The sequence below is a fragment of the Chiloscyllium plagiosum genome, chromosome 10, assembly GCF_004010195.1.
Source record: "Chiloscyllium plagiosum isolate BGI_BamShark_2017 chromosome 10, ASM401019v2, whole genome shotgun sequence".
In the NCBI taxonomy this organism is placed as follows: domain Eukaryota; kingdom Metazoa; phylum Chordata; class Chondrichthyes; order Orectolobiformes; family Hemiscylliidae; genus Chiloscyllium; species Chiloscyllium plagiosum.
Genome location: NC_057719.1, coordinates 61,742,408 through 61,768,535, shown reverse-complemented (window position 1 = coordinate 61,768,535; position 26,128 = coordinate 61,742,408). Strand labels below are relative to the sequence as shown.

Genomic DNA, 26,128 nt, shown 5'->3' with positions numbered 1-26,128 from the left:
TGCCCCCAGGCTTTCAAGGGCATGACCAACCATCTACTTGGTTAGGTGTAACCATTGATTGGAAACTTAGATTAGCCACTCATGTAGATACTGTGGCTTTGGGCAGGTCAGAGATTAGAAATTCTGCTGTGACTATCTCACCTTATGTTTCCTCTAAGCCCTTCATGACAAGATATGAGTCAGGGAGAAAATGAAATTCCACTTCCCTGGACAGTTGCAGCTTCAATACAATTAAAGATGGACAACAAATTCTCCCCTTTCCAGAGGCAGCACTTTCTGTGAATGACTAAAAGCCAATGGAGATCATGAATTCTAAAATTTCCTTGAAAATGATTGTTAATGTACAGTTTTTGTTTTTGGCCTCAATAATTCCTTCAATGAAATTATTTGCATTTTCTCGCAACACCACACAAAACTACGCTAGATTTAATCAAAAAGTCTTTGTAATCGTTTGACTTTTTAAAAAGCCTCTCCATTCCATTTCATTCCGAGCCTCCTTTTTTATGAGATGTGGCCTTTCAAAACCCCAATATGGATTAAAGTCATGTTTTTGTAGCTGACACTGTAAGTGAATGAAAGTTGCTGGAGAAGGGTTTATTCTATTGTTCTTATGAACTGCAGCTGTATTGGTGTTTGAAAACAAACCAAGCCAGTGTTGATATTCCGTTCTCTGCATGATGCCACAATCAGCCGTCTAGAATATCGGTTCCCTCGAATCGGAAAGATTCAAGGCTGATCAGTAATCATTAACCCAGGTGACAGGAATACAGAAAGCTGGGACACCGAGATGTACAGGCTAGTGGATCCATTACTTTGTTCTAATCTGCCTGAATAAAGAGGTCAGTTGTTGGCTGAGAAAGCTTCTTTTTTGGTTTTGATTGATTTTACTGAATGGATAGTATTGAAGAACAATTGCAACAGATGAAGAATAGTTTGGCAATTAAGTTATTGCATCAGAACATTAGAAAAAAAACTTTCTTTACATAGATCAGACAATCTGTTCTGAATTCTCATTTACAGATATCTTAAAGTTAATATTCTCTTTTGTAAGATAATCATGTTCCATTTTCAACATGCAGGAATGAGGTCACTGTTTATTGTTTATTTTAATGCAACTCTGTGATTGTATGATGGAGTATATTCATCCAATTTATGTGCACAGATAAGCTTTGTGTCTAACAAACCTCCAAGATCAAAATGGGGAAATGAGACAGAGAGAAAGATACAATTGAGAGGAAAGTCTCATTCCTTTTGCTGACTTCAAACCGTTGCAAAGGCTGCAGATCATCAAAATAAAATGAGGGAGAGAGAAAGAAGAGTTAACTGGTTTGCTCCATCTGCTGTTATTTTTTGTTTTTTTCATGAAATAACTGAGCATTAAGGAGCTTCAGTGTTGTAGTAAAATAATAATCTATGCAACTTTGTGCTATGATGGATTGGGGAATAACATCAATAATGATCTAAATGATCATCAGTTATGTTCCTCTTATCTTCCTTAATCAGGGCAGTATGTATATTGATTTACCTTGCACAACAGAATATTTGATTTAAGTATGTGAATTGATCTGACCTCTGCATGTTGATTCATACTATTGCTGCATACTGTGTGTGTTACTGTACAAATACAGTATTCTAAGGCATGCAGCCAAGAGAAGGGAGCCTTTTTATTTGCATTGCTAGAATAGATCTAAAGTTTCCATGATCTAGAGGCATGACACAGGTCAGCAGGTTGCAAAGGTCAGGACTATGCATGCCTCAAATGGCATTCAACCAAACCATTTCTGTTGGAATACGACAGTTGTTGGCACGATCCCAGTTAATGTGCTGCTGCTGTGCTAATTTGGTTTTTATATCCATTGGTTCAACAAAATGATAGTCAAGAGGGAAGCTGATTGCTGTGCTGTACATCTGTTTATTGGAAGTCAGATTGCTGCATTTAGGTCGATGCTGATCTGTGGAGTAAAACAAATCTTTACATGGAATTTGTTTACTAATGTGTGTTCTTTTTTGGGGAAGAAAAACTAAATGATTAGAACTCCTGTTGTTCTTTCAGTGTGGCCTGGTTAAAGCAAATCTTTGGCTGATTAAACAATGCAAAGGCTAGGCTGCCTATGCCTGCACTTGATATCTCAGATTTAACTGCAAACAAAGCATAGTAAAAAATACTCATCTTAGTGGAAATGTGCTCAGTGTACTTGTCAGGGCACTGTTCCTCCAATGATATCAATGCCAGTACAACTGCAATCTATAGATTGATTAAATTGATTTGCTGCATTGTAAATATCTTAACTTCTGTTCATCACATGTTCAACATGTTAACACAGGACAAATTGAAATGGAGTTCAGAATGTAGATTGTCAATATCTGTATGACACTTGCTTGGTGGACTGCCGCAGTGAAAATCATTTTGTGATTTTACGCCTCTAGGTGCAAATATTCGTAAGGCAATTATCATTCAGTCTCCATGGTATATTTGATTCTGAAAGGCTGTGATGTTGTTTTCTTGACAATACTACCAGGTTTTGGCTTATTTGTGTAATGCATGTGGGATTGCAGCCAGCTCCTGTTTTATTTCATTTGCTTGCTTTGTAGGCAATGTTTAGAATGCCTTTGAATCTCTATATTTAGCTCTGTCAGCTGACATGTGACCAAAGCTGTATGCTTCCTGTGCAAACCCTAGTACACAATTTAACTGAAACAGATTTATCTTGCATGCAGCATAATATTGAAATGAAGCACAGCAATAATTTGTATATTTTGAATTTTTAAATAATCAGAAAATTTCATTCTGCAAAGATTTTTTTTATTAATCTTGCTACATTTCCTTGTGACTAATTTCCAATAACTGATTAATATTAACAACACTATGGTTTGGATTTAATGAGGTTGTACATATCTCTCACCACCATGTCTGAAATGCCGGTAAGAGGTGGTCCACACAAAAGTCAGGTGTCTCACAGCCTTTTCTCATCATAAAGAGCATTAGCTCTTTAAGGTTGAGACTTATGCCCATATCTTGGGACAATATCCTGCCCTTTTGTGCTGGCAACTAATCAAATTGCATGACAGCTCTGTAGTGCCAGCAGCACTGTAAATTTCCAGTGACCCTTCCTCAGAACTGATGGTAGCGAGGTTTTTAAACAGAAGATAGGGTGGGGGAGAGGAGACGGAGTAAACTATAGGTGGGGATAGAGCCCAAAGAGAGAGAAGAACAGTTGGAATAGATAACATTGGCGAGGAGGATGAATTGCTGTTAATGGAGACTGTCAGTGGCTGACAATGAGTGTGTACAATAGCAAACTACGCGATCGCAAGGTCTGGTATGTGAAGGTGGTGACTAGCCCGAAGGTTATTGAACTCGATATTGAGACCTGAAGGTTGTAGGGTCCCCAAGCAGAAAATGAGGTGTTGTTCTTCATCTTACGCTGGGCTTTGCTGGAGTACTGCAGTAAGCCTGCTCCCTAACCTTTGCCTTCAAACATGTCAAAGGGGAGGCCATTAAATCAGCCCTATATATTTTGCACTGGTTATTTATACATGTTTAAAAATTCTCTATCAAGTAAAGACTTAGAGACCTCCAAATATATTTGGAGTGCATGCTGAAGGTGAAATAGCTTAACCTTTGACAACTGATCACAGCAGATCACTAGTAAGTCTTCCAGCCAGGTCCAGCAGCCAGTTGGGGAAAAGAAAAATCACCACTGCCATCAATCCCCTTGAAGGAGATTCCCTATGCTATCTAGAACAATATGCTATATTGTTCTAGATTTCCCATGAGAGAAAACATCCTCTTAACATCCAACCTCTCAAGCTTCCTCAGAATCCTCTGTATTTCAGTGCAACCACCCCTCATTGTTCTAAACTCCGAAGAGTATAAATGAAACCCAGTTAATCTTTCCTCATAAAATGACACCTACATTATAGGAATCAGACTCATGTACCTTCTCCGACATGCTTCCAATGGTTTATGAAGCATGAAGACCAAAACTGCATTGTCATCCAGGTGTAATCTCACCAACGTCCTGTAGAGTTGTGGCAAAAGATTTCTACATTATATGTCAATTCCTTTGCAATGAAGGTCAATATTTATCTTCCTAATGATCTGCTGTACCTGTGTACTGAATTTTTGTGACTAATATGAAAGGACACCTGGATCCCTCTGCATTGCAGTATTCTCTAGTCGCTTCCTATTTAAATACTATTTTGCTCCTCTATTCTTCCTACCATTTGATCTTCCAGTTCCCCACATTATGTGTCATCCATAAATGTTTTTCTGCTCACGTGTATTGTTTATATCTCTTTTTAGGTTCCCTTTAACCTCCTCAGATCGCACTTTACTATTTACCTTTGGATTATTTGCAAATTGAGGAATTATTTAGGAATCAACGATCTGGCACAGCTTTAGAGGATTACAGCCTAGCTTGGAAAGAATTCAAAAATGGACTGAGGAGAGCTCGGAGGGGGCACCAAAAAGCCCTGGCAGGAAGGATTAGGGAAAACCCAAAGGTGTTCTACACTTATGTGAGGAATAAGAGAATGATCAGAAAGGGAAGGGCCGATCAGGGATAGTGGAGGGAACTTGTGCCTGGAGTCTGAAGAGTTAGGGGAGGCCCTAAATTAGTTTTTTGCTTCAGTTTTTGCTAGACAGAGGGACCTTGTTAATAGTGAGAACACCTTGGACCAAGTTAATAGGCTTCAACAATTTGATATTAAGAAAGAGGATGTGCTGGAAATTTTGGGAAGCATCAAGGTGGATAAGTCCCCAGGGCCAGACCAGATAGATCCAAGGTTACTACAGGAAGTGAGGAATGAGATTGTTGCACCTCTGGCAATGAACTTTACATCCTCACTCTCCACAGGAATAGTACCAGATGATTCGAGGGAAGTGAATGTTGTTCCTCTGTTCAAGAAAGGGAATAGGGAAATCCCTGGGAATTACAGACCAGCCAGTCTTACATCTGTGGTAAGCAAGGTACTGGAAAGGATTCTGAGAGATAGGATTTATGACTGTTTGGAACAAAACATAGTTTGATTAAAGATAGTCAGCATGGCTTTGTGAGGGGCAGGTAATGCCTCACAAACCTTATTTAATTCTTTGAAGATGTGATGAGACAGGTTGACCAAGGGCAAATAGTGGATGTGGTGTATATGGATTTCAGTAAGACATTTGCTAAGATCCCCCACGATAAGCTCATTCAGAAACTTAGGAGGTATGGGATACAGGGAAATTTGGCTGTCTGGATACAGAATTGGCTGGCCAAAAGAAGACAGCAAGTGGTAGTTGATGGAAAGTATTTTGCTTGGAGGTCGGTGACCATTTGTGCTTTCAATCATTACTTATTATTCTTTCAGTTGCAGATAGAAAAGCATCCATGCCAACCTGATAATCTTCATAAAGAAGAAAAGCTCTTCAGAAATAAGCTGAGGAGTTGCAGGCAGTGGTCCATCAAAATTGGACACAAGCCAATCCCGATCAATAGTGTTGGTGAAAACTACAGGTGAGTTAATGAGACATGTTGAAAACAAGTTCCTTAGATTGACAGGGCAATTTATAAAAGAAAATTGAAAAAAGCAAAACTTACTAAAAAAAATCAGCAAGTGAAGATTTTATATTCAGCATGAAAGGACCAGATAAAAGAAGTTAAAGAATGATTTGGAGTTTATGTTGTGCCATAATCCACTTCACCGTATGGATAACTCAATAATCTCCATTAAGAAAAATTGCAAAATCATTTTTCAAGGGAAACTATGATGATGAAAAATATTTATTCAAGAGATTTTTGTGTAGAATGGGGTGATGAACTTTCTAAGGAACATGTAGAACAATAAGAGCATTGACTTCCATTTATATAAGTAATTACGTACAACAATGACATGTCATAGGAATATTACAAAACAAACCATGACATCAAACTACACAAGGGGATATTAAGTCAGATGACCAAACATTTGGTCAAAGAGGCCAAAAGGAGAAAAACAAGGGAGAGGAGTGGAGAGGTACAGAAAAGAAATTGTAGAGTTTAGGGCCTGGACAGCTGAAAGCAAGGCCACCACATATTTCACTGTACCCTCAAAAATATTGACACATTCCTGTAAAAACCTAACTAACCTTGCAAAAGGTGATGTTAACCAGCGAGTGCATCTGTAAACACAGATAAATACTGAAATCTGATGACAAACAAGCAGGAATTCGGAAACCTTAGGGATCCCATCAATTTTCATTACTGAATCCTTTTATCTCAGAGATCACAGTCTGACAACTAGTACTGTATTACAGTGGCGTCCAAACTGTGACATGTAGATCACTTATTGCCTCCAAACTGAGGCATTCTTTGACCTTCAAAGAATGTTACAGCATGGAAACAGAAAATTTGATTCATCCTGTCTATAATGTGATTTTCACTAGACTAAGAGACAGCAAGTCTCGAGGTGGTTGACACCTTCCTGGATCCTCCTCTTCCTCCTCTGCTTTGGACAGTCTTGGACAGTGAGGCTTTGATGGTATCCCTGCAGGGCTTCCGCTGTCCATGGGAACTCACCTGCTGTTTCAGAGCCTGGTGCAGAGTGCCTGCTTAGGGAGTCTCAGTGGTGGTCTCAGGATGGTCAGTGCCTTAATACTGGGGATGTTGGTCTAGTCAAGGATGCTGGTGCTGGTGCACTGTTAATCCCTACGGATTAGCAGGATCTTGCTCAGGCAGCATTGGGGGACTGCTCCAGCACCTTGAGGTATCTGCTACAGACAGTCCATCTGCTACAGACAGTCCATATCAGAGGGCAGGAAGATTGACCCACACAGATACATTCCATCTCTCATACAGGTTTGAACACACACACACACACACACCATCTCTCAGGCAAGTTTGAACACACACACACACACGCTCCATCTCTCATTCAAGTTCGAACACACGCACACTCGCAAATATACTAAATGACTCACACACTCACACAAACACCATCCAACATCCCCTCCCCTACATCCACACAACTGTTGGGTGATTTATTCCACCCATGTGTGTTTCACTGCACATTCTGTTATTTTTAAATATAAATGATATGGATGTGAACATTGGAGGTGTAGTTAGTAAGTTTTCAGATGGCACCAAAATTGGATGTGTAGTGGACAGCGAGGAAGTTACTTCAGAGTACAATGGGATCTTGATCAGATGGACCAATGGGCTAAGGAGTGACAGATGGAGTTTATTTTACATAAATGTGAGGTGTTCTATTTTGGAAAGGCAAATCAGAGCAGGACTTATACACTTAATGATAAGGCCCTAGGGGGTTTTGCTGAACAAAGTGACCTTGGAGTGTGCAGTTGCTTGAAGGTGGAGCCACAGGTAGATAGGATAGTGAAGAAGGTGTTTGATATGCTTTCCTTTACTCGTCAGTGCATTGAGTATAGGAGTTGGGAGGTCATGTTGTGGCTGTACAGGACATTGGATAGGCCACTTTTGGAATATTGCATGCAATTCTTGTCTTCTACCTGTCGGAAGGATGTTGTGAAACTTGAAAGGGTTCAGAAAAGATTTACAAGGATGTTGCCAGGATTGGAGGATTTGAGCAAAAGGGGGAGGCTGAATAGGCTGGGGCTGTTTTTCCTGGAGCATTGAAGGCTGAGGAGAGACCTCATGGAGGTTTATACACTCATGAGGGGCATGGATAGGATAAATAGACAAAGTCTAGAACTAGAATGATTAGGTTTAGGGTGAGGGGGAAAGCTATAAAAGAGACTTAAGAGGCAACCTTTTGACATGGAGGGTGGTGCATGTATGGAATGAGTTGTTAGAAGAAGTGATGGAGACTGGTACAATTGCATTATTTAAAAGGCATGTGGATGGGTATATGAATAGGAAAGGTTGAGAGGGATATGGGCCAGGTACTGGCAAATGGGACGAGATTCGATTGGGATATCTGGTCGGCATGGACGAGTTGGACCGTAGGATCTGTTTCCGTGCTGTATATCTCTATGACTCTAATTAAATCTGGTTTCTGTTCAGTCTACATGGCCTAAATTGTTCTTCTTTTAGAAGCAACATTTATAAAAAATCAAGCTTCAGCAATAGTTTGTGGATGGAGAATGTCACATTCTCACCATTTCCAGTAAAATAATTAAGTTTAAACTGCTCTACAATTTATGTTGCTTGCTACCAAGCTTTCTTCAAAAAAACCTCTTGTACTGGGCGTGGGTATTTCTGGAAAGGCGAGTATTAATTGTGCATCCCTAAATGCCCTTGAACGGAATGGCTTGCTAGACCATCTCAAAGATCAGTTAACTGTTGACCATCTTACTATGGGTTTGGACTGACATCAGGGAAGGATGGCAGTTGATTTTCTCTAATGAACAGGAATGAAACAAATGGGCTTTTACAGTGATCAATGATAGATTCATGGTCTGTATTACTGAGACTAGAGTTCCAAATTAAGTTGAATTTGAATTCCACCAGCCATTGTGACGGGATTCGAACCCATTTTCCATGAATATTCACATGGGTTTCTGGATTATTAATCTGATGACATTACTGCAATGCCACCATTTATCCAATAGGAACAATGTGTCAATATTTATCATTTTAGACAATTTCATTATCTTGAAACATGCTCCCTCAGCTTTCTCTGTTCTCATGAAAATTGCCTTAATTGTTCAAGTCTCTTTTCATAACTATTATCTTTCATCCATGATAACAGCCTGGTAAATCCATGTTGCAGTTTTTTTATTGCTTTTATAGGTGTCTTAATTTCAAACCCAAAATGGAGGCAAAAGAAAGCCTCTTACATGTTCAACATTATCTATAGCTTTTTAAAATTTCATACCTTTGAACTCAAAACCAAGGATTCTATTTGCTGTTATTATGCCTTGATTAACTTTTCTACTATCTTTAATGAAATTACCTTGGTGCACAGACAATTCAGTGTAAATTTAGAGTTAAATCTTTCTTCTGCTGTTATGCGGCTATTTGAATTTTATGAATCTGAAGGTTAGAAAGGGCTGTTTTTTTGCTGACTACATCATAAACAGGACACTCAGATCTGTTGCTATCAGCAATCTGAGATTTTTGTGAACTTTTGAGAATTTGGAAATTAACTTTATATGTGATTCCTGAAGTTTCACATAAAGTATATTTATGTGAAACATTCATAGCATTTAATATTACCTCTCAATTAGCAGTGAAAAAATCTCTTAAATCACAGTTAAACCTTCTTTGCTGTTTATATCAAAATAAAATATCAGGAAGAATGAATATCAATAAATGAACATGGTCTTTATACATTCCTACAGAATTGTTTTCTAATTGGCATTGCAAACATAAAAAGGAACAGTGTTAAGTTGGGGGTTTATCACCGCGCCTTCCTTATCAGGGCAAATAGTTCATTCACTATCTTGCACCATCACCATAATGACCACTGTAATTCAAGGAAAATTTCCACAACCATCTCTCAGGTCAACAAAAGTTTGGCAATGAATGTCCTTGTCAGCAGTCTCTGCGCCTTAGGAACAGGACTTTTTTCAAAAGGAAATGACAGAACTGTGGGAATTACCTTGATTGTGCTTCCTCACACCCTGCCTTTGGCAGGGATTCATTTCTCCCACTATTTCCATCTCTGATCTGATGTGCCAACTTCCAATGGGCTGCCTCTGACATGATCTTCTTTTTCCCTAACTGAGGATTACCCCCATTGTGGTCGACAGGGTCTTGCAAATCTGCCCTCACTCCTCCCTCCTTCCTAGAAAAACAATAGGGTTCCCTTTGTCCTTACTTTCCACCTCACTTGCCTCGTCATTCAAAGGATCATCCTCTGCCATTTTTGGTACCTCCCCTAGGGTGCCATCACCAAAAACATCTTTCACTCCCCTCCCTTGTCAGTATCCCATAAGGACACTTTCTCTGTGACACCACTCCTTCATCACTCCTAATATTTCCTTAATTCCTCCATGGCACCTTCCCATGCAGTTACAGAATATGTAACACTTGCCTCTTCACTCCTCCCTTCTCACTCTCCAAGGCCCCAAAAATACCTTCCACGTGAAGCAGCATTTTATTTGTACTTTTTTCAATCTAGTCTACTGTAGCTACTGCTTACAATATGATCTCCTTTATATTGTCAAGACTGAGTGCAGACTGGGTGACTGCTTTGCAGAACACCTCCTCTATCCATTGGAATGATCACAACCTTCCAGTCGCTTGCCATTTCAATCACCTTGATCGCATGCTTACATTTCTGTCCTGGGCCAGCTGCCATGTTCCAATGAAGCACAATGCAATCTCAAGTAATAACATTTCATTTTCTACTCACGTCTCAATTCAATAAGTTCAGAAACTTGTCTGTGCTCCATTTTTCTTATGCTCTCTCTCTTAACCTCCTTCGTATAGCTTTGTCTTGTTTGTGACTTGTTTACTTTATTCTTAGTAAAGAGGACCCATCTTCTCTCTTTCACACCTTAATTTACACATAATTTACATTTCTTTTTCTCTTTCACCACCACAAACAACTGTTTGCATAGTATCACTACGCTGTTTGCATCCTTTCTCCTGCTCTATCTCTGTCAAAACTAAATTTACAACACCTTTCAGTTCTGTGGAAGAATCATAGCAGACTTGAAACATTAACTCAATTTCCTTCTCCAAAGATGTTATTGGACTTGTTGTGTTTGTCTATCCTTCTATGTTTGTTTCACATTTCCAGCATCCACAGTATTTTGCTTTTAAATAAAGGATAATAACCATCTTGGTTTCTTTGAAATAATCAGAGCAGAGGTTGAAGCATGTTCACAAGGGTAAAGTCCATTGAATCCGCATGCTATTTATGAGGAAAGATATATGCATGAATGACTTGAATGGAAGCTTTTCATTAAAGAGTTATTTCTCTTTCCATGAAAGGGATAGTTTGCTATAAGTAGTCATGCAAAACATGTCTGGTGTACCTCCTCTGAATCAGTTCCTATATGATCCATATAAAAACGCAATATAGTGGATGCTAGGAATTTGAAAAAAAAAGTATAAAATTCTGGAGGACCTCAGTAGATCTGGCGCAGCTGTGGAGAAAGAAGCAGAATCAATTTTTTGAATCCAATATAACTCATCTTCAAGACTGAAAGATGCTGGAAAATTGTGTTTATTTTGCTGTTGACAGATAGTGAGGAGGAGCAAGTGGAACACATGTTGAGGAGGCCCAAAGCCAAAGACAAGGGAATGCTAATGGTAGAAAAGGAGTTTTTGAGGAAGGGTCACGTTGGACTTAAAATGTTAATTGTGTATGATCCATCTTGGCATTTATCTATGACATTAAACATTACTCCTAAAAACATTAAAAACCTAATGGTGGGCGGCACAGTGGCACAGTGGTTAGCACTGCTGCCTCACAGCGCCAGAGACCCGGGTTCAATTCCCGCCTCAGGCGACTAACTGTGTGGAGTTTGCACATTCTCCCCGTCTCTGCGTGGGTTTCCTCCGGGTGCTCCGGTTTCCTCCCACAGTCCAAAAATGTGCAGGTCAGGTGAATTGGCCATGCTAAATTGCCCGTGGTGTTAGGTAAGGGGTAAACGTAGGGGTATGGGTGGGTTGCGCTTCGGCGGGGCGGTGTGGACTTGTTGGGCTGAAGGACCTGTTTCCACACTGTAAGTAAGTAATCTAATCTAATCCAAAACTGAAAGGAATTGAACTAAATGGGCCCAGTAAGCTTATTTTCAAATGAGGTCAAAGTAGGTTGGATTCAGCTTTATTAGCAGACACCTTTCTTATTTTTTGGTGTTGTGTGTGTCTCTTTAGCTGAACACAAAAGGAGTCCAGTGTGGCTTTAAGCACAACAGCCATGAGCATCGTACTGTCCCCAGTGTGCAGCCAAGAGTTGGATGCCATGGCATCAGATGCATCTCCTATGATCACAAACATGACCCCTCTCGAAGAGCCAGAGGATGAGGGAAGAATGAAGGAACTTGACACTATGCAACGCTATGAGAAGCCACCACCACTTCACACTGGTGCAGACTGGAAAGTTGTCCTTCACTTGCCGGAAATAGAAACGTGGCTTCGTATGACATCAGAGCGGGTTCGAGACCTCACCTACTCTGTCCAGCAGGATACAGAGAATAGACATGTAGACGTTCACCTGGTCCAACTAAAGGTAAGGATAAAGGATGGACATTTTATTTTAAAAAAAGTGAATTTTGATATGAAGTAATACATAAACTGAAATTCTATTGGTATTGTACCAGTAAACATAAATCCAAAAATAACATTAAAATAGTTGGAATGAGTATACTTCAGTTAAATAAAATTTCTATAATGGGATGTAGTTTAATATAATTGAGATGACATATCTGTGGTTTTGGATAACTGAAAGAAGATGAAGTTATTAGTTTGGCCAATCACCAGTGTTATTGCTCTGATTTTCAAATGCAGCATTTGATATGCATTTTTATATTATGGTGATAAATAAATGTATATTGTTACAGTAGTCAAAGAACTGTAAATGATTTGATTTACAGAATTACATGTATTTTAAATTCTATTATTTTAATTTAATTGCAGCAAGCATCATATAAATATACAACACAAAAGAAGACCATTTGTGCATTGCGACAGTGCATGCTCCTTGTTTTTTCTGCCTCAATGCAAGAAAAATTCTGAAGAAATATTCTGAAAGTTCACAGTAGCTGGGGAGAAATTATTTCTGTATGCAAGCTGTACTGAAGTTTTCAAAAATATAGGGCAGATGTGCAATTTCACCACACCCAGAATGCAGGAAATTGCTTCTTGATCTGAGTTTTCACTCTTGGATCAGTTGTGCAGAATTGGAACAATTCCTGGTTCCAAAACCAAGCCTGGGTGAGAAAGTCATCAAAAACGTTTTTCAATAACAATGACCTTGACAGTTCCAATGAATTTATATGCTTTTCGCACACAGTTATGTCTATTTTCAAAAAGCACCATACCTCTCCCACAGGGTACTAAGCCCCCTCAAAATTGTCCTGGGACCAGTCTAGAATAGTACCCTATCTCTCCTAAAGGGTACATCACACCTCAAAAGGAGACCACATAACTTAAGTTGCTCTTACAGGTCTGATAGTGTTAAGGGTGGAGAAGTGGAAAGTTTCTTTAATTGTGTTCTTAAGAATTTCTTACAGCAGTATGTATCTGGTCTAACATGAAATGATGCACTATTAGTCCTTGTTCCTGGGAATGAGGTGAGCCTAGTACATTAAAAGTAGGTGGGTGAACATTTAGGGAACAATGATCATTGTATCATGAGGTTTAGGAAGACAGTGAAAAATGACAATGGCCAATCCAGGATAATTTAATTAATTAGCAGAGAGCAAATTTCAACAGGGCAAGAAAAGAACTGGGCCAGTTTGATTGAAACCAAAGGTTGATGGCGAAAGCTGTAGCTGAATAATGGCATACCTTCAAAGGAGAGATAGTTTGAGTGCAGTCAAGTTAAATTGCCTCAAAATGGAAAGATAGGACAAATAAATCTAGAGCTTTCTGGATGACAAGTACATAGAGAGCAACATAAGAAGAAAATTTGTATATATGACCAATATCAGGTTGTAAATCCAATTGAGTACAATGCTGAATGCAGAATGTTCAGAAGAGAGGTGAGAAACTAATAGGCGAAGCAACAATAGATTGTAAGATAAGACTGACAGCTAACCTGAAGGAAAATCCCAAAGTCTTTGATAAGCACATAAACAGTAGAAGAGCAGTAAAATGAGGAATAAGGTCAATTAGGGGCTAAAGAAGGGACTTACAGCTGGAGACAAGATGCGTTCCTGATGTGTTAAATGATTACTTTGCATCCGTCTTCATCTGCTAGAAAACTGCTAGCAGCAATTATTCAGGATAAAATGAATAGTCAAATGGAAAATGTGGGTTTCTTGGGAAGATCCAGCATGGATTTGTTAAGGGAAGGTCTTGTCTGACTAACTTGCTGGCATTTTTGAAGAGATAACAGAGATGGTTGATGAAACCAAATCTGTTGGTGTTGTAAAGATGGTATCATTTTGGTTTTTGTACTTTTAATTGTGGACTGAAATGAAGAAAGGACTGTTTTAAAACCAAGGACTTTGGAAAGGAATTGCCGCACTTTTATAACCAAGGTACTGAAACTCATTGTGTGTGCTGTTTGCTTTGCTGCTGTTTTCAAGCTGTGGGCAAAACAATGAAAGTGTAAGCTTTGGCTGGGAAGAAGTAGTTGATTGGTTTGTGCAATTGTGAACAGTCATGGATGCCAGAGGTAATCAGCCTGCCGACAATTCTGGGGGAGCATATTAGTTTGCAGGTATAAACAATACCATGAGAAGCCTTTGTACCTCTGGAAGGACATATTGCATCTCTCTCTCTCTGCAATAACTCACTTTAAACCTGAAAAAAGCCAAATATTTTTTCCCATCAGTTGCTATAAACTGTTGCTCTTAAATAGTAACTAAGAGAGTTTCTGTTAATATACCAAATGCCTTGTCCCACCTGTGAAAAAGTGAAGGAACCTGAAAAATAGATTGAAGAACAGAAAGTTCTGGAAAGCCAAAATGATCATTTCACTGAATCCTGTGGTCTAGTACTATTGAATTATGACAGCCAGATTTTCTTTCCCTTTATCCTTCAAACCAATTGTTTTTTTGTTTATCTGTGCCTGTTTGTGTGCTAAGTGGTTTACAAGGGTGAAGAATTCCAACTTGGGGACCCATATGTTGATAGTTCATAATTATAATTTCCAAGGATAGCTGAGGAATCCTGGAAAATTTATGGTGTTTATCATTACCCTTAACAACAAACTAACCAGGAATAAACAGTCGAAGAGTGTGGTGCTGGAAAAGCACAGCCAGTCAGGCAGCATCCGAGGAGCAAGAGAATTGATGTTTCAAGCATGAGCTCTTCATCGAGCGATGCTTGAAACGTTGACTCTCCTGCTCCTCAAATGCTGCCTGACTGGTTGTGCTTTTCCAGCACCACACTCATTGACTCTGATCTCCAGCATCTGCAGTGTTCACTTTTCTCAGATTAAACAGTCCCAACTCAGAAGACCTGGGTCAATAGACTTAGTCAATATGCTAAGCGTGGAGGGGACAGCCTTTATGCTATAGTTGGGAGGCGGTTTGCTGGGGTGCAGAATACTGGGGGAGAAAGGATGTTGATTGTTCAGTCTGTGATCAGAATGTGAGGATGGCAGAACAGCTAAAGTAAAGGTAAAGTCAAATAAAGGGAAAGAATGGTAGTTGGTTCACTTTGAAGGTGTTAGACTTAATATTAGAAGGCTGTAACATGCCTAATTTGAAAATGAGATGTTGCTTCTCCAGTTTGGTATGTGATTCACTGGAACACTGCAGCAAGCCGAGGACAGACAATGTGGGCATGCGAGCAGGACACTTAAAATGACCGGCTACAGGAAGGTCGTGGTCATGATTATGCACAGAACAGAGGTATTCCACAAAGTGGTCACCCAGTCTATGTTTAGTTTCTCCAATGTAGAGTAGAGCCCATTGGGTGCAGCGAATACAATACACAAGATTGGTGGAAGTACAGGTGAAATGCTGCATCACCCGGAAAGACTATGCCCTTGGATGATGAGCAGGGTGGAGGGGAAGGGGCAGATGTTGCACCTTCTGTGGTTATTGGGAAGATGCTGAGGGAAAAGGGGCCAAGTGTTGGTGGTTAAGGATTGGACTTGGGTGGCCCAGATGGAATGATCCCTACAAAACGCAAACATGGGCAATGAGGAGAAGATGTGTTTGATGGTGGCGTTCTGCAGGAGTTGTCTGAAAGGTTGGAGAATGATCCTTTGAATGCAGAGGCTGTTGGAATGAAAAATTAGGATATGGGTGTCTGATCATGTTGCTGTGAATGATAGGAAGGAGTAGAGGTGGAAACACGGGTGATAGGTCAGATGTGGTTGAGGGCTCTGTCAACCACAGTGAGTGGGAAACCACGGTCATGGAAGAGGCAAGCAATGTCAACAGCACTGTTTTGGAAGATGGCTTTATCTCAACAGATACAGCTAGGTGAAAGAACTGGGAGAATGGGATAGAATCCTTGCAGGTCCTGAGAAGTGAAGAGCTGTAGTGAGGGTAGCTATGGATGGCAGTGTACAGATTATTCCCTGAAATGGAGACAGAGAGGACAAGGAAAGGAAAAGAAGTATTGGAAATGGGCAATGTGAAAGTTATAGAGAGGTGGGAACTGGAGGCAAAATGAACAAAGTTTTCAAGGTCTTGGCAGGAGCATGAAGTGGCACTGAAACAGTCGTTGATGTATTGAGAAAAGAGTTGTGGAAGGGGCAAGTTTAGGGCTGGAACAAAGATCATTCCACACACCCCATAAAGGGGCAGGAATAACTGGGACCCATGCGAGTGGCCATAGCCACTCTTTTGACTTTGCAGGTTGGATGAAATAAAGGAGAAATTGTTCAGTGAGCGAACAAGTTCAGCCAAGAAGAGGAGGATGGTGATGGATGGAGGTTGTTCATATCTGTGGTTGCGGAAGAAGTCGAGAGCTCTCACACCATCCTGGTGGGAGAATAGTCGTACAGAGGGATTAAGTGATAGTTCAGATGAAGTGGTTGGAATGTGAGAATGGCACAATGGTGTGTCTAACTGCCAGACTGGAAAGAACAGACAGTCCCACTGGGATCGGGGTGAGGGGAGAGAGGACATGGTGACAGGGAATGTAACAAGCAAAGCTCAAAGAAAGGAATGGGATTTAGTTCACAGTTTGAAGGTATTGAACTGAAGGCTGTAAAGTGCCGAGATTGATAGTGAGATGTGGTTCCTCCAGTTTGCTTTGTGATTCACTGGATTATTTGCCGCACTTTGCATGGTGAACCAGAGGCAGTTAGGGTTATGCAGAAGGCATAAGAGGAATTGTGGATGTAGGGGGAAAGGGTCTGAAAAAGTGGAGAGAGGATGGAGTCAAGGCAGGAGGAAATGAGCTCAGTGGGGCAGCAAAAGGCTGCTATGATGAGCCTACTGGGGCAGTCTGGTTTGTGGATTTTGGAAAGAGGTAGTAATGGGTTGTCTGGGTTTGGGAGACTATAAGGTTGGACGCAGTGGGGGTGGGGGGGTGGTGGTGGTGAGGAGGAGGAGATGTCTGGAGGTAATGAGATTGGTGACACTCCTGGCAATAATGGCTTGATGTTCAGATGTTCACGGGGAGGTTGGAAGAAGTGTCCAAGAGTTGGCGTTGGGCCTCCACGTGGTAAATATCAATGCACCAGGTGACAACAACACTGCCTTTGTCAGCGGGTTTGATAACAAAGTTAGGGTTGGATCTGAGAGAGCAAAGTGCATCAAATGCTCCAGTGAATCACAGCACAACCTGGAGGAACCACATCTCACTTTCAGTCTCAGCACTTTACAACCTTCTGGATTTAATATTGAGTTCAACGCCTTCAAATTATGAACCAAATCCCATTCCTTTCCTTTCTTTGAGCTTTGCTTGGTACATTTCCTGTCACCATGTCCTCACTCCCCTCCCCCTACCCCAGAGGGACTATCTGTTCTTTCCAGTCTAACAGTTAGACACACCATTGTTGTGCCATTCTCACAGTCCAATCACTTAATCCGAACTAGCAACATCCTTTCTCCCCCAGCACTCTACACCCAACTATCCCCACTAACCCCCCCAACTATAGAATAAATGTTGCCCCCTCCACACTTCATGTCAGCTCTGATGAAGAGTCATCTAGACTTGAAACATTAGCTTGCTCCACCTCTCTCCATGGATGCTACCTGACCTGCTGTGATCTCTAGCATTTGACGTTTTCAGTACAGATTCCAGCATCTGCAATTATTTGCTCCTGCATTGATAAAAGAACTGATATTTCTGTGGATTTACTTTTTGAGCAAAGCCCTCTTCTTCAGAATTATTGAAATTAAAATAAATGTTCCATATACAAATATCACAAACATATCTCACGCAGTTATTGTAAAAATGCTTTGATAGTGTTCAGTAATATTTCAACTCTGTTAAATAATTCTTCATGACTCAGACTCCAGTCTATTGTCCAAATGTAAATTTATCACCCAGGCGCCAATAGTATGATAACCATTACAGTTGTCGAATAGACTAAAGCAACCTAGTTTCTTGCAGACCCAAGGTCACCAAAACTTAGCATCTATAGATATTGTCCCACTGGCTATGTGTGTGAATTCTGTCATGAGAGGAGCTGTTCCTTGATATATTATATATTCTTTCTTTTTGAGTTAAATCACATGACATCCAGAATGTATTGTGAAATACGTTTCTCCTTACACAACCTTTAGACTTGACATAATGGCCATTGTGATGTGAAATGGTGTTGAAAGTGATGGACAATGTGTCAGTAAAGTGGGCTTGCTTTACTTTGGATGGTGTCAAACCCCTTGTGGTGTTGTTGGAGCAGCACACGTGGAGGCAAGTGGGGAGTATTCCATCACATTCTTGACTTGTGCCTTGTGGATGGTGGACAGCATTTGATAGAGAGGAGATGACTTAGTCACCACAGAATTCTTAGCTTCTGACCTGCTCTTGTAGCCACAATATTTATATTGCTAGTCCATTCAGTTTCTGGTCATTGGTAACCCCTAGGTTGTTATTAGTGGGGAATTCATCAATGGTAGTGCCATTAAATGTTAAGGGGTAATGGTTATATTCTGTCTTGAAGATAGTCATTGCCTGGCATTGTGTGGCACAAGTGCTACTTGTCACTTGTTAGACCAAGCTTGGATGTTGCCGAGGTCATGGACAACAGTCTGTGTCTTGCAGACCTCTATTTTCTCTCCTTCCTTTTCTTAAGCAATGGGCTTATGCTTAGCTCTTTTCAGTCCTTTGAAACTGTTCTAGAATTCAATTATCAAAGATGAAAACCATTACATTCATTACCTCTCCAGCAAATTGCATTAAACTGTCAGTTCCAGGGAACGTAGGGTCATAGCGCCACAGAGATGTACAACACGGAAACAGACCCTTCGGTCCAACTCGTCTATGCTGGCCAGATATCCCAAGCCAACCTAGTCCCATCTGCCAGCATCTGGCCTATATCCCTCCAAACCCTTCCTATTCATATACCCATCCAGATGCTTTTTAAATGTTGCAATTGTACAAGTCTCCACCACTTCCTCTGGCACCTCAATCCATACATGTACCACCCTCTGCGTGAAAAGGTTACCCCTTAGGTCTCTTTTATATCTTTCCACTGTCACCCGAAACCTATGCCTCTAGTTCTGGACTCCCCCACCTCAAAGAGAACAAAGAACAAAGAAAATTTACAGCCCAGGAACAGGCTCTTCAGGCCTCCAAGCTTGTGCCAATCCAAATTTACTGTCTAAACCTGTCACCCAATTCCTAAACATCTGTATCCCTCTGCTCCCCACCTAGTCCTGCATCTGTCCAGACACATCTTAAATGAATCTACCTTACCTGCCTCTGCTACCTCTGATGGCAACGCATTCCAAGCACCTACCACCCTCTGTGTAAAGTACTTGCCTCATGTATTCCCCCTTAAACTTTTCACCTCTCACCTTGAAAGTGTGACCTCTCGTTATTGGATCCTTTACCCTGGGAAAAAGCTTATCTCTATCGATCCTGTCTATACCCTTCATGATTTTGTAGACCTCAATCAGGTACCCCCTCAATCTCCTTTTTTATAATGTAAACGAACCTAACCTACTCAACCTCTCTTCGTAGCTAGCACCTTCTATACAAGGCAATATCCTCGCAAACCTTCTCTGCACCCTCTTCAAAGCGTCCTCATCCTTTTGGTAATGTGGAGACCAGAATTGTACACAGTATTCTAAATGCAGCCAAACCAACACTGTGTACAATTTTAACATGACCTGCCAACTCTTATACTCAATACCCCGTCCGATGAAGGCAAGCATACCATATGCCTTCTTGGCCACTCTATCTACCTGTGCAGCAACCTTCAGGGTACAATGGACCTGAACTCCCAGATCTCTCTGCTCATCAACTTTTCCCAAGGCTCTTCCGCTGACTGTATAATTCACTCTAGAATTAGTCTTTCTAAAATGCATCACCTCACATTTGCCTGGATTGAACTCCATCTGTCACTTCTCAGCTCAACTCTTCAGTCTATCTATATTCTCCTGTATTCTTTGACAGTCCCTGATGCTTTCTGCTACTCCACCAATCTTCATGTCATCTGCAAACTTGCTGATCATACCAACAGTGACCTCTTCCAGATCATTTATGTATATCACAAACAACAGTGGCCTCAGCACTGACCCCTGTGGAACACCACTGGTCACTTTTCTCCATTTCGAGAAACTCTCTAACTACTACTCTTTGTTCTCCTGTTGCTCAACCAGTTCTTTACCCATCTAGCTAGAACACCCTGCACATCATATGACTTCACTTTCTCCATTAGTTTACCATGGGGAACTTTATCAAACACCTTACTAAAGTCCATGTATATGACACCTGCAGCTCTTCCTTCAGCAATCAACTTAGTCACTTCCTCAAAGAACTCTATTAAGTTGGTAAGGCATGATCTCCCCGCATAAAACCATATAGCCTATCACTACCAGCCCATTCTTTTCTAAATATAAATAGATTTTATCCCTCAGCAATTTTCCCACCATTGACATCAGACTCACTGGTCTGTAGTAACCCGGAATATCCCTACTACCTTTCTTGTACAGGGGGACAACATGAACAGCCCTCAGTCCTCCGGCACCTCACCTGTGTTCAAGGATGCTACAAAGTTACCTGTCAGGGCCCCAGCTATTTCTTCTCTCGTCTCCCTCAGCAACCTGTGATACATCCCATCCGGTCCTGGGGATTTGTACACCTTAATAACTTCTAGCCTACCAAACACATCTTCCCTACTTATGTCAACGTGATCCAGAGTTATCAAACTTTTATCTCTAATCTCAACATTCATCATGTCCCTCTCCTCAGTGAACACTGATGCAAAGTAATCATTCAAAATCTCACCCATTCTCTCAGGTTTGACACACAGCCTTCCTTCCTTATCCTTTAGTGGACCAATCCTTTCTCTAGTTACCCACCTGCTTCTCATATAAGAATAAAAGGCTTTTGGATTCTCCTTAATTCTGCTCACTAAAGCTATTTCAAGACCCCGATGAGGCCACTTGGTTCCTCGTTTAAGACTAATCCTACTCTTCTGATATTCCTCCACGGCCCTTTCTGTTCTGAGCTGCGTGGACCTTATGTACGCTTCCCTTTTCCTCTTGGCTAGTCATATGGTTTCTCCTGTCATCCACGGTTCATGAACCTTGCCTTTCCTATCCTTTGCTTTCAGCGGGACATGCCTATCCTGTACTATCTTTAACCTATCTTTGAAAGCCTCCCACATATTAAATGTGGACTTCCCTTCAAATAGCTGTGTCCAATCCACATTTCCCAGCACCTGTCTAATTTTGATATAATTGGCCTTGGCCCAGTTTCGTACTCTTCCTTAGGACCACTCTCATCTTTGTCTACGAGTATTCTAAAACTTACAGAATTGTGGTCAATGTTCCCAAAGAAATACCCCACCGCAACTTCTACCACCTGGCCTGGCTCATTCCCCAACACCAGGTCCAATATGGCCCCTTCCCTCGTCGGACTATTGACTTACTGCTCTAGAAAATTCTCTTGGATGCTTCTTACAAATTCTGCCCCTTCCGGACCTCTGACACTAAGCGTATCCCAGTCAATGTTGGGAAAATTAAAATTTCCCATCACCATTACCCTGTTGCCTCTACATCTTTCCATAATCTGTTTACCTATTTTGTTCTTCTACCTCACGCTCAGTGTTGAGAGGCCTGTAATACAGGCCCAATAATATATCTGCGCCCTTTTTATTTCTCAGCTCCACCCATAGTGCCTCAATACTCAAGCCCTCGATATTGTCCTCCTTTAGCACAGCTGTGATATCATTCCTGCCAGCAATGCAACTCCATCCCCCCTTTTACTTCCCTCCCTGTTCTGTCAGAAGCGTCTATATCCTGGAACATTTATTTGCCAATAATGTCCTTCCTTCTCTGTGATTGCAATAATGTCATACTTCCAGGCACCAATCCAAGCCCTAAATTCATCTGCCTTACCCACTATACTCCTTGCATTAAAGTATAGGGATGCGACTGTCTATTTATCCTATCCATGCCCCTCATCATTTTGTAAACTTCTATAAAGTTATCCCTCAGCCTCCGACACTCCGGAAAAACAGCCCCAGTTTATTCAAGCTCTTCCTATACCTGAAATCCTTCAACCCTGGCAACATCCGTGTCGATCTTTTCTGAACCCTTTCATGTTTCACAACATCCTTCCGATAGGAAGGAGACCAGAATTGCATGCAATATTCCAACAGTGGCCTTACCAATGTCCTGTACAGCTGCAACATGACCTCCCATCTCCTGTACTCAATGCTCTCACCATTAAAGGAAAGTACACCAAACGCCTTCTTCACTATTCTATCTACCTGTGACTCCACGTTCAAGGAGCTATGAACCTGCACTCCAAGGTCTCTTTGTTCAGCAACGCTCCCTAGGACCTTACCATTAAGTGTACAAGTCCTGCTAAGATTTGCTTTCCCAAAATACAGCACCACACATTTATCTAAATTAAACTCCACCTGCCACTTCTCAGCCCATTGGCCAATCTGGTCCAGATCCCGTTGCAATCTGAGGTAACCTTCTTCGCTGTCCACTACACCTCCAATTTTGGTGTCATCTGCAAACTTATTAACTGTACCTCTTATGCTCACATCCAAATCAGTTGTATAAATGATGAAAAGTAGTGGACCCAGCATTGATCCTTGTGGCACTCCACTGGTCACAGGCCTCCAGTCTGAAAAACAACCTTCCACCACCACCCTCTGTCTTCTACTTTGACCCAGTTCTGTATCCAAATGGCTAGTTCTCCCTGTAATCCATCAGATCTAACCTTGCTAACCAGTCTCTCATGGGGAACCTTGTCAAACGCCTTACTGAAGTCCATATAGATCACATCTACCGCTCTGCCCTCATCAATCTTCTTTGTTACTTCTTCAAAAAACTCAATTAAGTTTGTGAGACATGGTTTCCCACGCACACAGCCATGTTGACTATCCCTAATCAGTCCTTGCCTTTCCAAATACATGTACATCCTGTCCCTCAGGATTCCTTCCAACAATTTGCCCACCACTGATGTCAGGCTCACTGGTCTATAGTTCCCTGGCTTGTCCTTACCACCTTTTTTAAACAGTGGCACCACGTTAGCCAATATGCAGTTTTCTGGCACCTCATGTGTAACTATTGATGATACAAATATCTCAGTAAGAGGCCCAGTAATCACTTATCTAGCTTCCAGCAGAGTTGTAGGGTACACCTAATCAGGTCCTGGGGACGTATCCACTTTTATGTGTTTCAAGACAACCAGCACTTCCTCCTCTGTTGTATGGACATTTTTCAAGATGTTACCATCTCTTTCCCTACATTCTATATATTTCATGTCCTTCTCCACAGTAAATACTGATGCAAAATACTCATTTAGTATCTTCCCATCTCCTGCGGCTCCACACAAAGGCTGCCTTGCTGATCTTTGAGAGGCTCTATTCTCTCCCTAGTTACCCTTTTGTCCTTGATGTATTTGTAAAAACCCTTTGGAGTGTCCTTAACTCTATTTGCCAAAGGTATCTTATGTCCCCCTTTTTGCCCTCCTGATACAAATCTGCCCTCTTAAGTATACTCCTATTGCCTTTATACTCTTCTAAGGATTCACTCGATCTATCCTGTCTATACCTGACATATGCTTCTTTCTTTTTCTTCATCCAGCATTCCCTACACCTACCAGCCTTTCCTTTCACCCTAAAGAGAATATTATGTCTCTGGACTCTCATTATCTCATTTCTGAAGGCTTCTCATTTTCCAGCCTTCCCTTTCTCTGCAAACATCTGCCCCAATAGGCTTTTGAAAGTTCTCGCATAATTGGCCTTTCCCTAATTTAGAACTTCAATTTAGATCTGGTCTATCTTTTTCCATCACTATTTTAAAAGTATTATAATTATGGTCTCTGGCCCCAAAGTGCTCCCCCACTGACACCTCAGTCACGTGCCCTGCCTTATTTCCCAAGTGGAGGTCAAGTTTTGCACCTTCTCCAGTGGGTACATCCACATACTAAATCAGAAAGTGTTCTTGGACATACTTAACAAATTCCTCTTCATCGAAACCCTTAACACTATGGCAGTCCCAATCTATGTTTGGAAAGTTAAAATCCCCTACCATAAGCACCCTATTATTCTTACAAATAACTGAGACTTCCTTACAAATCTGCTTCTCAATTTTCCTCTGACTATTAGGGGGTCTATAATACAATCCCAATAAGGTGATTATCCCTTTCTTATTTCTCAGTGCCACCCAAATAACGTCCCTGGATGTATTTCCAGGAATATCCTCTCTAAATACAGCTGTCCCTTAATGCTATCCTTTATCAAAAGTGCCACTCCTCGTCCTCTCCTGCCTCCCTTTCTGTCCTTCCTGTAGCATTTGTATCCTTGAACATTAAACTGCCAGTCCTGCCCATCCCTGAGCCATGTTTCTGTAATTGCTAAGATATCCGAGTCCCATGTTCCTAACTATGCCCTGAGTTCCTCTGCCTTCCCTGTTAGGCCCCTTGCTTTGAAATAAATGCAGTTTAATTTATCAGTCCTGCCTTGTTCTCTGCTTTGTCCCTGCCTGCCCTGACAGTTTGACTCGTTTCTGTTCTCAACTGTGCCTGGCTCAGATTGATCTCTTTCCTCACTAACTCCCTCATCCCCCCCCCCCCCCCCCCCGCCCCCCTCACCTTACTAGTTTAAATCCTCCTGAGCAGCTCTAGCAAATCTCCCTGCCAGTATATTGTCCCCTTCCAATTTAGGTGCAATCTGTCCTTCTTGTACAGGTCACTTCTACACCAGAAGAGATTCCAATGATCCAAAAATGTGAATCCTTCTCCCATACACCAGCTCTTCAGCCATGCATTCATCTGCTCTATCCTCCCATTCCTGCTCTCACTAACTTGAAGCACTGGGAGTAATCCAGATATTACTACTATCAAGGACCTCCTTTTCAAATTCCTGCCTAATTCTCTGTAATCTCCCTTCAGAATCTCAACCTTTCCCTTCCTATGTCATTGGTTCCAGTGTGTACAATGACCTCCTGCTGGCCCTTCTCCCCCTTGAGAACATTCTGCACCCTCTCTGAGGCATCTTTGATCCTGGCATCAGGGAGGCAACACACCATTCTGATTTTTCGCTGCTGGCCACAGAAACGTCTGCCTGCACCTCAGACTAGAGAATCCTCTAACACAATCGATTTCTTGGAACTTGACATAACCCTCATTGTATTTGAGCCAGGCCCAATACCAGAAACCTGTGCTATGTTCCCCTGAGAATCCATTACCCACCTAGCTTTTCCAAAACAGCTTACCTGTTTGAAATAGGGATAGCCACAGAAGACTTCTGCACTACCTGCCTATCTCTATTACCTTTCCTGGTGTTAGCCCATCGATGTGACTGTATCTGCAACTTTTCTCCCTTCTTGTCACTGCCATCCATCGCATTCCTTTACTCATTGCCGCTAACTGTCTTTCCAACCAATCCATTTGATCTGATAGGATTCGCAACCAACGGCATTTATTGCAAATATAATCCTCAGTAATCTGTAAACTCTCCCTAAACTCCCACATCCGACAAGAAGAGCACATCAGAGCTGAAAAATGTGTTGCTGGAAAAGCGCAGCAGGACAGGCAGCATCCAAGGAGCAGGAGAATCGACGATGAATTTTGTTCATGTTTGTAAAAGTTTTATTTAGCAAAAATAAGATTGAAACTACCATGTGGTGATCCCAGCAGTACTTGAGAGTCAGAATGACCCTGTTGATAAATAATACACCAAGTTTAGCAAGTATCTTTCTAGAGAGGCTTGAAAAATGTGTTGCTGGAAAAGTGCAGAAGGTCAGGCAGCATCAAAGGAGCAGGAGAAACGACGTTTCGGGCATGAGGCCTTCTTCAGGAATGAGGAGGGTGTGCAAAGCAGGCTAAGATAAAAGGTAGGGAGGAGGGACTTGGGGGAGAGGCGTTGGGAATGCGATAGGTGGAAGGAGGTTAAGGTGAGGGTGATAGGCCGGAGAGGGGGTGGGGGCGGAGAGGTCGGGAAGAAGATTGCAGGTCAAGAA

The 26,128-nt window shown here is 41.5% G+C and overlaps 1 protein-coding gene across 4 annotated transcripts in view; it reads left to right on the top strand.

The window, feature by feature from the left end:
- akap6 (A kinase (PRKA) anchor protein 6) overlaps window positions 1-26,128 on the top strand; it is a 410,503-nt gene that overhangs the window by 29,686 nt on the left and 354,689 nt on the right. For all 4 annotated transcript variants that reach the window (XM_043697895.1, XM_043697890.1, XM_043697891.1 and 1 more), the window contains exons 2-3: window positions 5,353-5,498; window positions 11,769-12,123. In XM_043697895.1, coding sequence (XP_043553830.1) covers window positions 11,812-12,123 — 312 coding nt within the window. In that variant the 5' untranslated portion in view covers window positions 5,353-5,498; window positions 11,769-11,811. The remainder of the gene's footprint in view (window positions 1-5,352; window positions 5,499-11,768; window positions 12,124-26,128) is intronic.